The following is a 12,789-nucleotide window of genomic DNA, read 5'->3' on the forward strand; positions in this document are numbered from 1 at the left end:
TAAGATTCCTTGTAATGTTCACAGCGTTTATTTTAAATCGTTTACTTTCTCAAATTTCAGCAGGTATTTAATTATAAATATTTATTTATTATTTTGATTTATTTACTATTTCGAAGATACAGTCTTGCAACGTGTTTAGTTAGTCTAAGTTACGTGTTTAGTGATTCTTACAAACAATAGACCGACATGAAAAGTGGCTCCTTTTGAAGCACAAACTGCATCCATGTATATATTACAGCTGGCCCGGTTTGATGGGGCCTGTTTTTGATAATAATTAATTACCATTTTTCACTTCCGTGTTTATTATGTTTACCAACGCCATGATGGAAAAAAGTCCGTTTCCCACAATGCTTAGCGCGCATTCACACAGGTCAGTAAGACCGGTGTGACACATTGAGTTCCTGGTTAGTTTCCCCAAAAATTGCTCATAATATAAGCATCTTCAATCGAAAACACTTAATTGTTTGCAAAATACTTATTCAATGCAAAGGTTTTGTATAATATAAATTAATGACTTGGTGCGCGTCCTTGGATATTCTGACTGAAAAGTTAATTGGTCATAGCCAAGGTCAAGGCCGTTTGTGTAAGCTGCTGCAAAGTCAAAATGACTTCGTGAATCGGATTACAAGTTAAGTGTCATAAACAACCGTTGGTAAGTTTGCATTTATATGTGATTTTGTTGAAAATTACCATTTAAAATTTGATCAATCATGTTGAAATCATTTAAATTGCAACTTAACTTGAAAGATTTGAGTCTGGTTGCCTACTTTGATAGTTGCAATTATCCAACTCAGGAGTCCCAGCTACTGACCCAGTCCTGGTTCTATCTATCTATATATACTGCTAGTCGCCAACAATTAGCATTACAAGCAGGTGCGTGTCAGTGCTAGGAAATTAAGGAAGAAGTGTATAGGAGATAAAAGTAATACATAATGTATTTGTGAGACATAGAAACAAAGGTGATAGTGTTAGTTAAAAGAAGGAATATACAGATAAAAGGTTAAAAACAGCCAACCTGCTTAGAAACTGTGGTCTAGTTTGGTCACCCCCAGCCTAAACTGGTCCAGGGTAGGTGCCTGTACAATATTGGCTGGTAGAGAGTTCCATAGGACAATAGTGGCTGGATAGAAGGAGAATTTATAGTAGTTGCTTGGTGTGGGGATTTGTCTGAATGAAAGAGGGTGCAAATGTCTAGTGAGCCGGGTCGGAGGAGTGACATAGGGAGGCATTGGTACAGCAACCAGTCCGTGGACAATTTTATAGAACATCAGTAGCCGGGAGTCATACCTTCTGTTCTCAAGTGAACGCCACCCTAATTTGTCTAGCATGTGTGTGACACTGTTGTGATATGAGTAATCATTTGTAGCCCATCGAGCGGCCCTGCGTTGGACCATCTCGATCTTGTTTATGTTGTGTTGTGTGTGTGGGCTCCACACTGAGCTACTATACTCAAGTTGTGGGCGGACCAGGGTTTTGAAGGCAAATTCTCTAATGCGTGGGTGTTTTATGGGAATGTTTCGTTTGATGAAGTTTAGTGTTTGACTGGCTGTTGCAGTAATCTGGTTTATGTGTTTATTCCAGCTGAGGTCAGATGTGATGCTAACACCCAAGTATTTAGCATCACTAACTGTTTCTAGAATATGACCGTGGAGTGTGTAAGTGGATTTGTAGGGACGTTTTGACCTGGTGATGTTCATAAGCGTACACTTGGAAGGATTAAATTCCATATCCCAAGTGTGTTCCCATTTTTGTAGCCGATCTAGATCTTCTTGCAGGGTTGCTGGTATTTGCAAGTCTTGAATGCTTTTTTTCATGTTAACTCTTTGACTGGAATCCAGGCAGTACTTTACTCGTTAATATGAGCCATATTAAGTATTTTCTGGCATAAATAAATGCAAAAAATCATGAAGAATATCCCTAATGCGCAAATTAAAATATCGATATGGTGTTCATGCAGAATATTGATAATAATATTAATCCAATTTTCAAACACGTCAATGGTTCATGAACACGTGTAAGTTTTTTAAACGTCAAGTATTCCAAACAAAAAAATTGCTAAAAATATACATCGGGCCAAAAAAAAAATAGGTCCCAGGGATTTCAATAGACGCAGAATCCTGCGTTTTGACGCGAGCAAATAAAAAACGACTCGCTTTTGACGCAACCCTTTTTTCTGCCGTGCGTCATTTTGACGCATAGAAAATTTGACCCATGCGTCAGTCAGTTAACATCTCGAGTTCCATGGTAATAAATCCCGTTGTGCTCCTTATTGACATAAATGTTTCAGTATTTGAAACTCGGTCTATAATCGAAGGAATACCCTGGGCGTTGTTTATCTTATCTCATCTCTTCCAATACACATGTCACCGTCTAAATAGTGCATGCGCACTAACTGGGTAATTAGCAGCAGTGATTACATGATAATTGATTGACAATCCGATAATTGCAGGGTTTTTTGCAGACTTTGCAGACGGCACGGTTAAAGAAAGTCGGCGAAAATAATTAAAGAAAAAACAAAATTGATCAAAGGTCCATTAATTACGTAGATCCATTATTAAGTCCAGCAAGTTTTGTCAGTTTGTTAATCCACCAATAATTACGAGTTACACCCATCTTATATAAACCGGAAGCACAGTTCATTTATTATACTAACAAGTCATAATACTACACATAAACATTGAGAAAACACATTTCCTTGATTAGATATAATTTATCCGAGTAGAATTAAATTGCTACGTCATGACCTTCGACATTGTAAATGCCGGACGTATTGTAAATTAACATTCAACCCGCGTTCAATTCAAAGCTGGCGATTCAACAACAACAGATTCAAATAACAAGTAATGGTTATTCAATAATGGAGAAAGCATTAACTGGATTTAACAAACATTTGATTAGGTTTGTTAAACCAGATAACAACAAGGAAAATTTGGATTATTACAGTTAAACTACTACAGGTAAGGCATTCTTAAGTTTACATATTTCGGACATGTATAGTATTCGAATAAACAGTAATAGATATACTAGATGTTCCATGCAGTTAGATTGTATTTTGTTACAAAAGCTATCATAGGGATGATGATAATATACATATAATGATGATAAATATGTGATGAAAAGGTGCTACAGGTACATATCTTAAATTACTTAAATGTGTTAAAAGACTTAAAAGTGTTATGATGAAGTAGATTTTAATGAGCAATTAATGTTTTTACAAATAAACATAGTATAGTGATAGAAATAATAAAAGTCGTGAAAGGAACATGTTTTGTTTTTGAAAAACTTAGTCGATATTGTTCGCACAAATTTTTTATATTTTGTCATGATCTTTGTGTACCAATTCATTAAAATATGTTGTGTTATGTATCATGGTATTGTTATTTAATAATTAAAGCAGTATAACTTTTTAAGATATTGTGTTACTCTTAGAGCATCTTTTTATCTAAAAAAAATGAATAATACAGACAAAAACACAATTAACGCGCTTCAAAATTGACCCCAGCATTTTTCAATTTGACTCCTCAAAATTTCAATCCAGGGGTCATTGACTCCTGGTTTCTAAAATCTATTGAAATCCCTGGGTCCGTGTCTGGTCTCCTTGGAAAAAATAACATTGTCGGTAGGTATCCCTTACTTTCATAGTATCGGCCCTCCTCATGGTATCGTCCCTTTAACAAAAAACCTTCAAGAAGTGCTGGAAAATTAATGTTTTTTTCAAATTTTAGAAGTTGTATTTATTTGATGGTTATCCTTGACTATTACGACGATCATTCTCATGATTTCCGGTGTTCATTGGAAAGTAGGTCATATTTATTCCAAGGTGATGCTACGATTTTAAAATTACGTAACAGACACGTAAGCATTTTGTTAATTTATTAATAGTAGCTTTATCAAATGTGTTATATGCCGCTTATTTTTCAATGAAATGTAAAAATATTTTAAAAACAAAATGAGCAAGAGTTTCCTTTTTCCGTTAAGTTACTATTTATAGAACAAGCACGTGCGCATAGCAGCAAATAGTAACAACCAATCAGAAGGACCGATACTATGAGAGAATGTGTACATGAAACAGATTACTTAAGGGAGCTTAGTACTTTGTCAAAACATTGCCTATTTGAATGCAGTTTTCCTTGTTATGTCCAAGAATGCACATTGAACTTAATATTTCCATATAACACATGCGTGTTTTTGTATTTTTTCACTTCCAAAATTCGAATGATTTCATTAAGAGGGCTGATGCTACGGTAAGACATGCTAGGGATTTTTTTTAATTTTTTTTTTTCGGTTACTAGAATGGAAGGCTACAAAAGCTTATAATAAGAAATGCATGCATATATATGCTTTGTTTGCTTGATATTTCATCTTATATGAATGAAAATGAATGATTTTTTGTATTTTTTTTCTGGCGACCCCAATAAAAAGTCGAGGTTCGGCGCCAATTTGGGAGACACGGTTGGGAGACCTGAAACGGACCTATTCTTTTTTTTTTGGCCTCAACTATCATCTAAATTCCCTGTAAGATAGATTGAATGGTCAATTCAACTTTTCAGCTTTCGGTCTCATAACTTGTTTGAGCATATGTCCATACAATACAAACAAAATTGATGTCTATGGTAACAGGTATTGTGTTTGTTACAATGTATTAGTTTGATTTAACCAGATTTTATTAACATTGTGAGACATATTTTTATGACCCCTTTCGAAGAAAAGGGGGTATATAGTTTTCGCACTGTCCGTCTGTAAGTCAGTCTGTCAGTCTGTCTGTCACACTTTTCGTGTCCACTCTCTATTTCAAATACTTTTCATCTGATCTTTACCTAACTTGGTCAGAAGTTGTATCTAGACAATATCTAGGTCAAATTCGAATATGGGTCATGCCGGGTCAAAAACTAGGTCACGGGGTCACTAAGTGCATTTCAAGGATTTAGCATGGTTAAATGCTCATAACTTCTATCAAAGCGTTTATAGGGGGCATTTGTCATCCTATGGTGACAGCTCTTGTTTAACATGTCTTTTTTTTCTTTTAAGAGGAAGAATTTTGAGCTGTATGCTCATAGAAGCTTGAAGCATTCAAGAAGAACTTTACAATGTCTTTGACTACTGATACATTACTAATTTACTGATACAAGTCCAAGAGCCATTGGAAAATACCATATTTATCTGTTTAATTTTACCTATTTCGTTAATAAAATAAAATTTAATTACATCTAATTTAGTGTTTCTCCATGAATTCCAGTTGTGATAAGGTCTGACATGGAGGCACAATATAAACAATAAAAGAAAAAGAAATTTAATAAAATAAAAAAGCAGAGATAATAAATGCATTTTTCCTTGAAAATGTTTCTGATGTACTAAATGCCATTATTAACAGATTTGGAAGCAATATTAAAATTTGAAATATACATCATTAAATAATGCAGAATTACAATGTGCTGTCACTTTTATGTATACTTTTATGTATACTTAAAAATGATGGACCCATACAAGTATTAAGAGACCTTCCATATGATGTCTGCACATGCACAAGGGTAAATGGAAATCCCCAGCAAAATTTAACATGACAAATGGAATCAAAAGCTAGTTAAATATCTGCTTTTTAGTATAAATTCTTGTTAGAAACAGTTGAACATTTATAGAATTCACAACAACATGTTTGCTGCTCTGACAGGATTTTAAGAATTTAAGTTTTTTTTTATTATTGGTCCTCTGCTGTTATTTGTCCTTGAACAGTGTGGCTTGTGCAGTTGTACATCACAGACAGCTCGTGGCCATTAGTTTCACACATGCTAGCTGTGAACACTGCTGTAATGGATCATGAGACCTTGAAACAACGATTGTTCATAAAGAGTGACTTATGCCAAATTATCCAAGCCATTTCTGTTCTCATTTACAGTCAGTGTTTTTCTTATGTCCCCCACCACTATAGTGGGGGACAATAGTAGTGGGGGACATATTGTTTTTGCCCTGTCTGTTGGTTGGTTTGTGTGTTTGTTTGCTCCAACTTTAACATTTTGCCATAACTTTTGCAATATTGAAGATAGCAACTTCATATTTGGCATGCATGTGTATCTCATGGAGCAGAACATTTTGAGTGGTGAAAGGTGAAGGTCAAGGTCATCCTTCAAGGTCAAAGGTCAAATATATAGCTTCAAAGCGGCGCAGAAGGGTTATAGTGTTTATGACTAACACATATCTTGTTTCCATAAAAAATCAGATCCGGTATTTGGCCCCATTCCCAATGGAAAAAAGCATATATTTTTCCCAAATGGGAGCTAAATATTCCCAATTGAAGGTTTTCAGATTTTTTATTTTTATTTTATTTTTAGGATTATTAGGTTATTATAAGTTCAACCTTAGTAAAAATAATACTGAAAACACTTCTATTCTCAATTTGAAGCATTTTTTAGCAAAACAGCAACAACACTAATTTCCCAATTTTAATCCAAACACTGCAAATTTTCCCTATTCAAAGGGACCCGACCCCATTTTCAAAATGTTAAAAAAACACTGACAGTATGATTTTGGAAAGTAAATACAGTAACTTTGTCTGCAACAAGTTTTGGCATAATAATGACCCTTTATCTGTTTTAGAATATGTTGTCCCAAAATGTTGTGTTTTCAACTCCTCTTTAACAACTGATTGGATCTTGCTCAAACTTTCACAGTTCAATTTCTCTTTAATGTTTTGGAATCACAATTAAAGAAATTTTGGTCCTGATTGGTTTTGACAGAAATATGGCCCTTTGTCCATTTTTTCTACTGTAGAATATATATTCTATTTTTTGTATGTCCCCACCACTTTAGTGGGAGACATATTGTTTTTGCCCTGTCGATGCTTTGTTTGTTTCTTTTTTGTGCAAACTTTAACATTTGCCATAACTTTCGCAATATTGAAGTTTCAACTTCATATTTGGCATGCATGTGTATTTCATGGAGCTGCACCTTTCAAGTGGTGAAAGGTCAAGAATAAGGTCATCCTTCAAGGTCAAAGGTCAAATATATGGGTCATAATCGCTCATTTAATGAACACATTTGCAATATTGAAGATAGCAACTTGATATTTGGCATGCATGTGTATCTCATGGAGCTGCACATTTTGAGTGATGAAAGATCAAGGTCATTCTTCAAGGTCAACGGTCAAATGTATGGCGACATAGTGTTTCACAAACACATCGCTTGTTTATTAAAGTAAGTACCCTTTAACTACTGGCAGAATCTTGTTTAAACTTTTACAATTTAAATACCTCAATTTGTATATTGCCTTAAAGAACAGATTTTTGACTGCAACAAGTTTTGGCGGAATTATTTCTCTTTGTCTTTCTTTCCACCGTAGAATATATAGTGTTTGTGAAACATTTCTAGTTTTCTTATAAAATTGAAATTTTTTATTAGGAAAACAATACGGGTCTTTTTGCTTTGGGATCAGTAGGTTTTACAATTTACATCATTTTTGTTAAAGAGCAGGAAAGGCCTTGGTCAGTGAATTTTTAAGTCTGCAGCATCAAACAACCTAATGTTCAAGTAATTGCTTTTTATTTAAGATTTATGTAAAGTTCATTTCATTATTAAACAAGATGTGTTTGTGAAACACAATGTCCCCCTATATGACGTTTGACCTTGAAGGATGACGTCGACCTTGACCCTTCACCACTCAAAATGTGCAGCTCCATGAGATACACATGCATTTCAAATATAAAATTGCTAGCTTCAATATTGCAGAAGTGACATTACATGAGCAATTTTGACCCATATATTTGACCTTGAAGGATGACCTTGACCTTGGCCTTTCACCACTCAAAATGTGCAGCTCCATGAGATACACATGCATGCCAAATATCAAGTTGCTATCTTCAATATTGCAAAAGTATTCATAAAAAAAGCGATTTCGGCCACATATATTTGACCTCTGACCTTGAAGGATGACCTTGACCTTGACCTTTCACCACTCAAAATGTGCAGCTCCATGAGATACACATGCATGCCAAATATCAAGTTGCTATCTTCAATATTGCAAAACTATTCATAAAATAAGCGATTTGGGCCACATATATTTGACCTCTGACCTTGAAGGATGACCTTGACCTTTCACCACTCAAAATGTGCAGCTCCATGAGATACACATGCATGCCAAATATCAAGTTACTATCTTTAATATTGCAAAAGTATTAATAAAATGAGCGATTTTGGCCACATATATTTGACCTCTGACCTTGAAGGATGACCTTGACCTTGACCTTTCACCACTCAAAATGTGCAGCTTCGTGAGATACACATGCATGCCAAATATGAAGTTGCTATTTTCAATATAGCAAAAGTTATTTCAAAATGTTAAAGTTGGCTCAAACCAACCAACAGACCAACCAACCAACAGACAGGGCAAAAACAATATGTCCCCCACAACTATAGTGGGGGACATAATAAAAAGAGCATGCTTAGGATAATAAATTTTTTTTTCCATTACAAGTAAATATAATAATATTCACTATAAATAATTGCAGCTATTAAAGCTCCAAAGGACATACACTCTTATTATAAAGCTAATAATGTTTATGCAGACCTGTGCAGAGACACACACTTTTTATTATTTTACTTAACTATCAAACAAATGTTAAACAATGTTACTTCATATACATTTAGACAGGAAACTTCCTTTAGAGGAGCTGCTTAAATCACCATATCACTAACAGCTATCACTAAAGATGTTCATTTGTAAAAAGGATGCAAAATGTTGCTTGAATGTCATTTTTGTAAACAGAGACAGTGTGTAAAATGTCATCCAAGATAAGTCTGTGAAGTCTGCACTGGCTTATCAGGGACAACACTTTCCACTTCTGTGTTTAACAAAAGTGCTTCTGTATTTTTTATGTAAAGGAAGTCTGATATAAGCAAAATCCGGTTAAGACAGAAAGTGCACACTGCAGAGGCTTATCTGAGGTGATACTTTAAGCATTAGCATTAAACACCTTTTTCCCAGAACATGACTCAAGTATATGCAATTTAGTAGTGTATAAATTTGTAATATTGCTGAAAAGGGTAAATCATAGTTCTTGTTTATGTGATGTGACATGTTAACATTTGAACATACTCTGGATAAAGTTTATGATGAACATGACCTATATTGTGAAATGCTCCAGGATTGCTTGATGGAGATATCTGTGATAGAGAAATAAGCTTATGCAGCATTATGCTGCACCACCACAATGGCATTTTCAGCTGGTGGAATATGATCTTACAGATTGAAAATATTATTGTAGCAAATACAAATAAAAGTATATGGTAAAAATCAGTAAAAAAAACTTAAGATCTGTGCAGTTGTTTTCTAATTTTAAATTTATACATGTATGGTTTCCTGCTCTGTTTGTGACAAATGTAAACTTAACCACCATGTTCCATTTTTAAAAGGGAAAAAGGACCCCAATTAGCAGTGGTTGTCATTACAGAAAATGGCTACCTGTCAAGTGCGTGTGCTCACCTTGAATAAAGATGACAACCTTGAACGCACTCTGTTTCGTCTGGAAAAAGGTAATTAAAAAAAACCCATTTAATATTTATACCTTGTGCATGACTCCCAATTCTGTTCTAGGTAAAAGTAGATACATTAAGAAGTTTCAGATGTAGAAAACTGAGAATTATAAATAATAAATATAATCTCTGCAAATTATCAGTTTCCTATTAACCCTTTACCCCATAAGAAGCAAAGTAAAAATGGCTTTTGCAACCAGCATAAATCAGAACAGACTGCAAGTAACTAAGGGTTGGAGATGAAGCCTTAAAACTTGAATTTAGTAAGAAAGGTATTTAATTAAATGTAACTTCTAAGTGATTACAAATGCGCCAAAATGCGTACAAATGTATCCAAGTGGTAAAGGCTTAAGTGTGAATGTTTAATGTTTGCAATTGCGATGACTATTTAGGTAATGTTTTATATGGAGAAACCTGTCACAGCATTGAGACTTAGACGTTTTACATATTTAATGCCTGATTTGTATACACCTGTTCATATTGAACCATGTCAAGATTGTTCAATATTAATGCATTGATAACAAAGTCTCAACAAAGTCTGCTCAGAGAGATTTAATTTTCATGTATGTTCGTCACTTTATAAGGACAGTTTTCTATTTTGAGATATTATTGTTTGTTGAAATCTTAAACAAAGTCTAACTAGAAATGGCGCAGCAGAGGCCCACGTGTATCCCCACGCCGCATATTTGACCCAGGGGCGCCCAAGGGTTGGTAATGGGGCCATGCATAGTTGAGATTGACCGTATTGTCATAAGAGAAGTTCAGTATCAATTAGAAGTGAATCGGTGTAGAAATGAAGAAGTTAAGTAAAAGGCAATTTTGGGTGGGTGTGGCCTATGTGGGTGGGGCACCCCAGGGCTGGTAATGGGGCTATGCATAGTTGAGATTGACCGTATTGTCATAAGAATAGTTCAGTATCAATTAGAAGTGAATCGGTGTAGAAATGAAGAAATTATAGTAAAAGGCAATTTTGTGTGGGTGTGGCCTATTTGGGCGGGGCGCCCCAGGGTTGGTAATTGGGCCATGCATAGTTGAGATTGACCGTATTGTCATAAGAGAATTTCAGTATCATTTTGAAGTGAATTGGTGTAGAAATGAAGAAGTTATAGTAAAAGGCAATTTTGGGTGGGTATTGCCTATGTGGGTGGGACGCCTCAGGGTTGGTAATAGGGCCATGCATAGTTGAGATTGACCGTATTGTCATATGAAAGGTTCAGTATCAATTTGAAGTAAATCGGTGCAGAAATGAAGAAGTTAATGTAAAATAACATAAAAAATGAGTGAAAATCTCTGACCCGGCCCCGCCCCAACCCCCATAACTTTTGGCCCAGGGGTCAGATCAAAATTCCAAATAGTGCAGGGTCGCACATATGCTCATAGCTACCATGTGTGTAAGTTTCAAGGTCCTAGTGCTTATAGTGTAGTAGGAGATAGTGGCCAGGACGGACAGACAGACGAACAGACCTGTTGAAAAGTAAAAATGTGCCTGCCCTAGAAATAAAATATTTAACCATATTCATTTTTCATACAAATCTTTTATTATTCTGAACTACACTTAATTTCATTACTTTTGCCCCATTTTGTTACTTTTTGCCCATATACTAATTTTTCCCATTTAATTACTTTTTGCACTTTTTATATCATTTTCCAAATTTACAGGGTGGCATCTAAGATTCATACTGGGGCCCTCCCTCCATGCCAGCAATGTGAGGCTGTTCTGTAACCACCCAAGGGACAAAACAGAGCCATTTGAGAGGGCAACATACTACGAGCTGGAATGGAAGAGCTCCACTGGATCTAAGAGCGATAGTCACGATGACTTCAGTGAAATTTCCATCGTCACTGCTGGATCGTTTAACTACTTTTTCACTATAGATGGCAGGCAAGTTGTAGGATAGTATTTAACATTTGCTATCTTACCACTCAATACCTGTATACTGTGTATGTAAGACATTTTAACAATCCGTAATTATTTAAAAAAACACACTATGAAACAGTAATTTTTAGCGAGGCTGTTTTTGGAGAAAACCCGAGCTATTGTCATAGCCAGCTCGTCCGCCGTAGGCGTCGTGCTTAAACCTTAACATTGGCTCTAAAATCAAAGTGCTTCCACCTACATCTTTGAAACTTCATATGTAGATGCACCTTGATGAGTTCTACACGCCACACCCATTTTTGGGTCACTAGGTCAAAGGTCAAGGTCACTGTGACCTCTAATATCAAACTTCAACATAGGCTCTAAAATTAAAGTGCTTCCACCTACAACTTTGAAACTTCATATGTAGATGCACCTTGATGAGTTCTACATGCCACACCCATTTTTGGGTCACTAGGTCAAAGGTCAAGGTCACTGTGACCTCTAATATCAAACTGTAACATAGGCTCTAAAATCACAGTGCTTCCACCTACAACTTTGAAAATTCATATGTAGTTGATGAGTTCTACATGCCACACCCATATTTGGGTCACTAGGTCAAAGGTCAATGTCACTGTGACCTCTAATATAAAACTTTACAAAAACCTTAACATTGCTTCATTGGAGAAAACCCGAGCTATTGTCATAGCCAGCTCGTCCGCCGTAGGCGTCGTGCTTAAACCTTAACATTGCTTCTAAAATCAAAGTGCTTCCACCTACAACTTTGAAACTTCATATGTAGATGCACCTTGATGAGTTCTACACGCCACACCCATTTTGGGTCACTAGGTCAAAGGTCAAGGTCACTGTGACCTCTTAAAAAAAAAAAAAATTCTGACAAGCTTTCGCGGTCGAGCGTGGCACCCGTTATGCGGGGCTCTTGTTTTTATATATATTCTATTCTTAGAAATTCTTAAGGCTTCTATGTATTTATTTTGTATTGACTTTATTATTCCCCGCTATAGGCGGAGAGATATTGTTTGGCGTTGTCTGTCCGTCCTTCCGTCTTTCCGTCTGTCTTTCCGTCCGTCCGGAGCCATATCTTGGAAGTGCTTTGGTGGATTTCATTGAAACTTGGTATGAGTATATATATGGATAAGAGGATGATGCACGCCAAATGGCATTGTACACCATCTGTTAATAACGGAGTTATGGCCCTTTGTATCTTGAAAAAATGCATTTTTTGTGTGTCGGCAGCCATTTCTTGGAAGTGCTTTGGCCAATTTCATTGAAACTTGGTGTGAGTATATATACATGTATATGGATAAGAGGATGATGCACGCCAAATGGCATTGTACACCATCTGTTATTAATGGAGTTATGGCCCTTTGTATCTTGAAAAAATGCTTTTT

At 35.7% G+C, this 12,789-nt stretch overlaps 1 protein-coding gene across 1 annotated transcript in view; it reads left to right on the forward strand.

The window, feature by feature from the left end:
* Positions 1–349: 349 nt before the first annotated feature.
* The window catches only part of LOC127842912 (glycogen debranching enzyme-like), an 81,112-nt gene continuing 68,672 nt past the window's right edge, over positions 350–12,789 (forward strand). Inside the window, exons 1-3 of the mRNA XM_052372725.1 lie at positions 350–652; positions 9,441–9,522; positions 11,182–11,404. Coding sequence (XP_052228685.1) covers positions 9,444–9,522; positions 11,182–11,404 — 302 coding nt within the window. The 5' untranslated portion in view covers positions 350–652; positions 9,441–9,443. The remainder of the gene's footprint in view (positions 653–9,440; positions 9,523–11,181; positions 11,405–12,789) is intronic.

Source organism: Dreissena polymorpha, chromosome 8, assembly GCF_020536995.1.
Source record: "Dreissena polymorpha isolate Duluth1 chromosome 8, UMN_Dpol_1.0, whole genome shotgun sequence".
Classification (NCBI taxonomy): Eukaryota; Metazoa; Mollusca; class Bivalvia; order Myida; family Dreissenidae; genus Dreissena; species Dreissena polymorpha.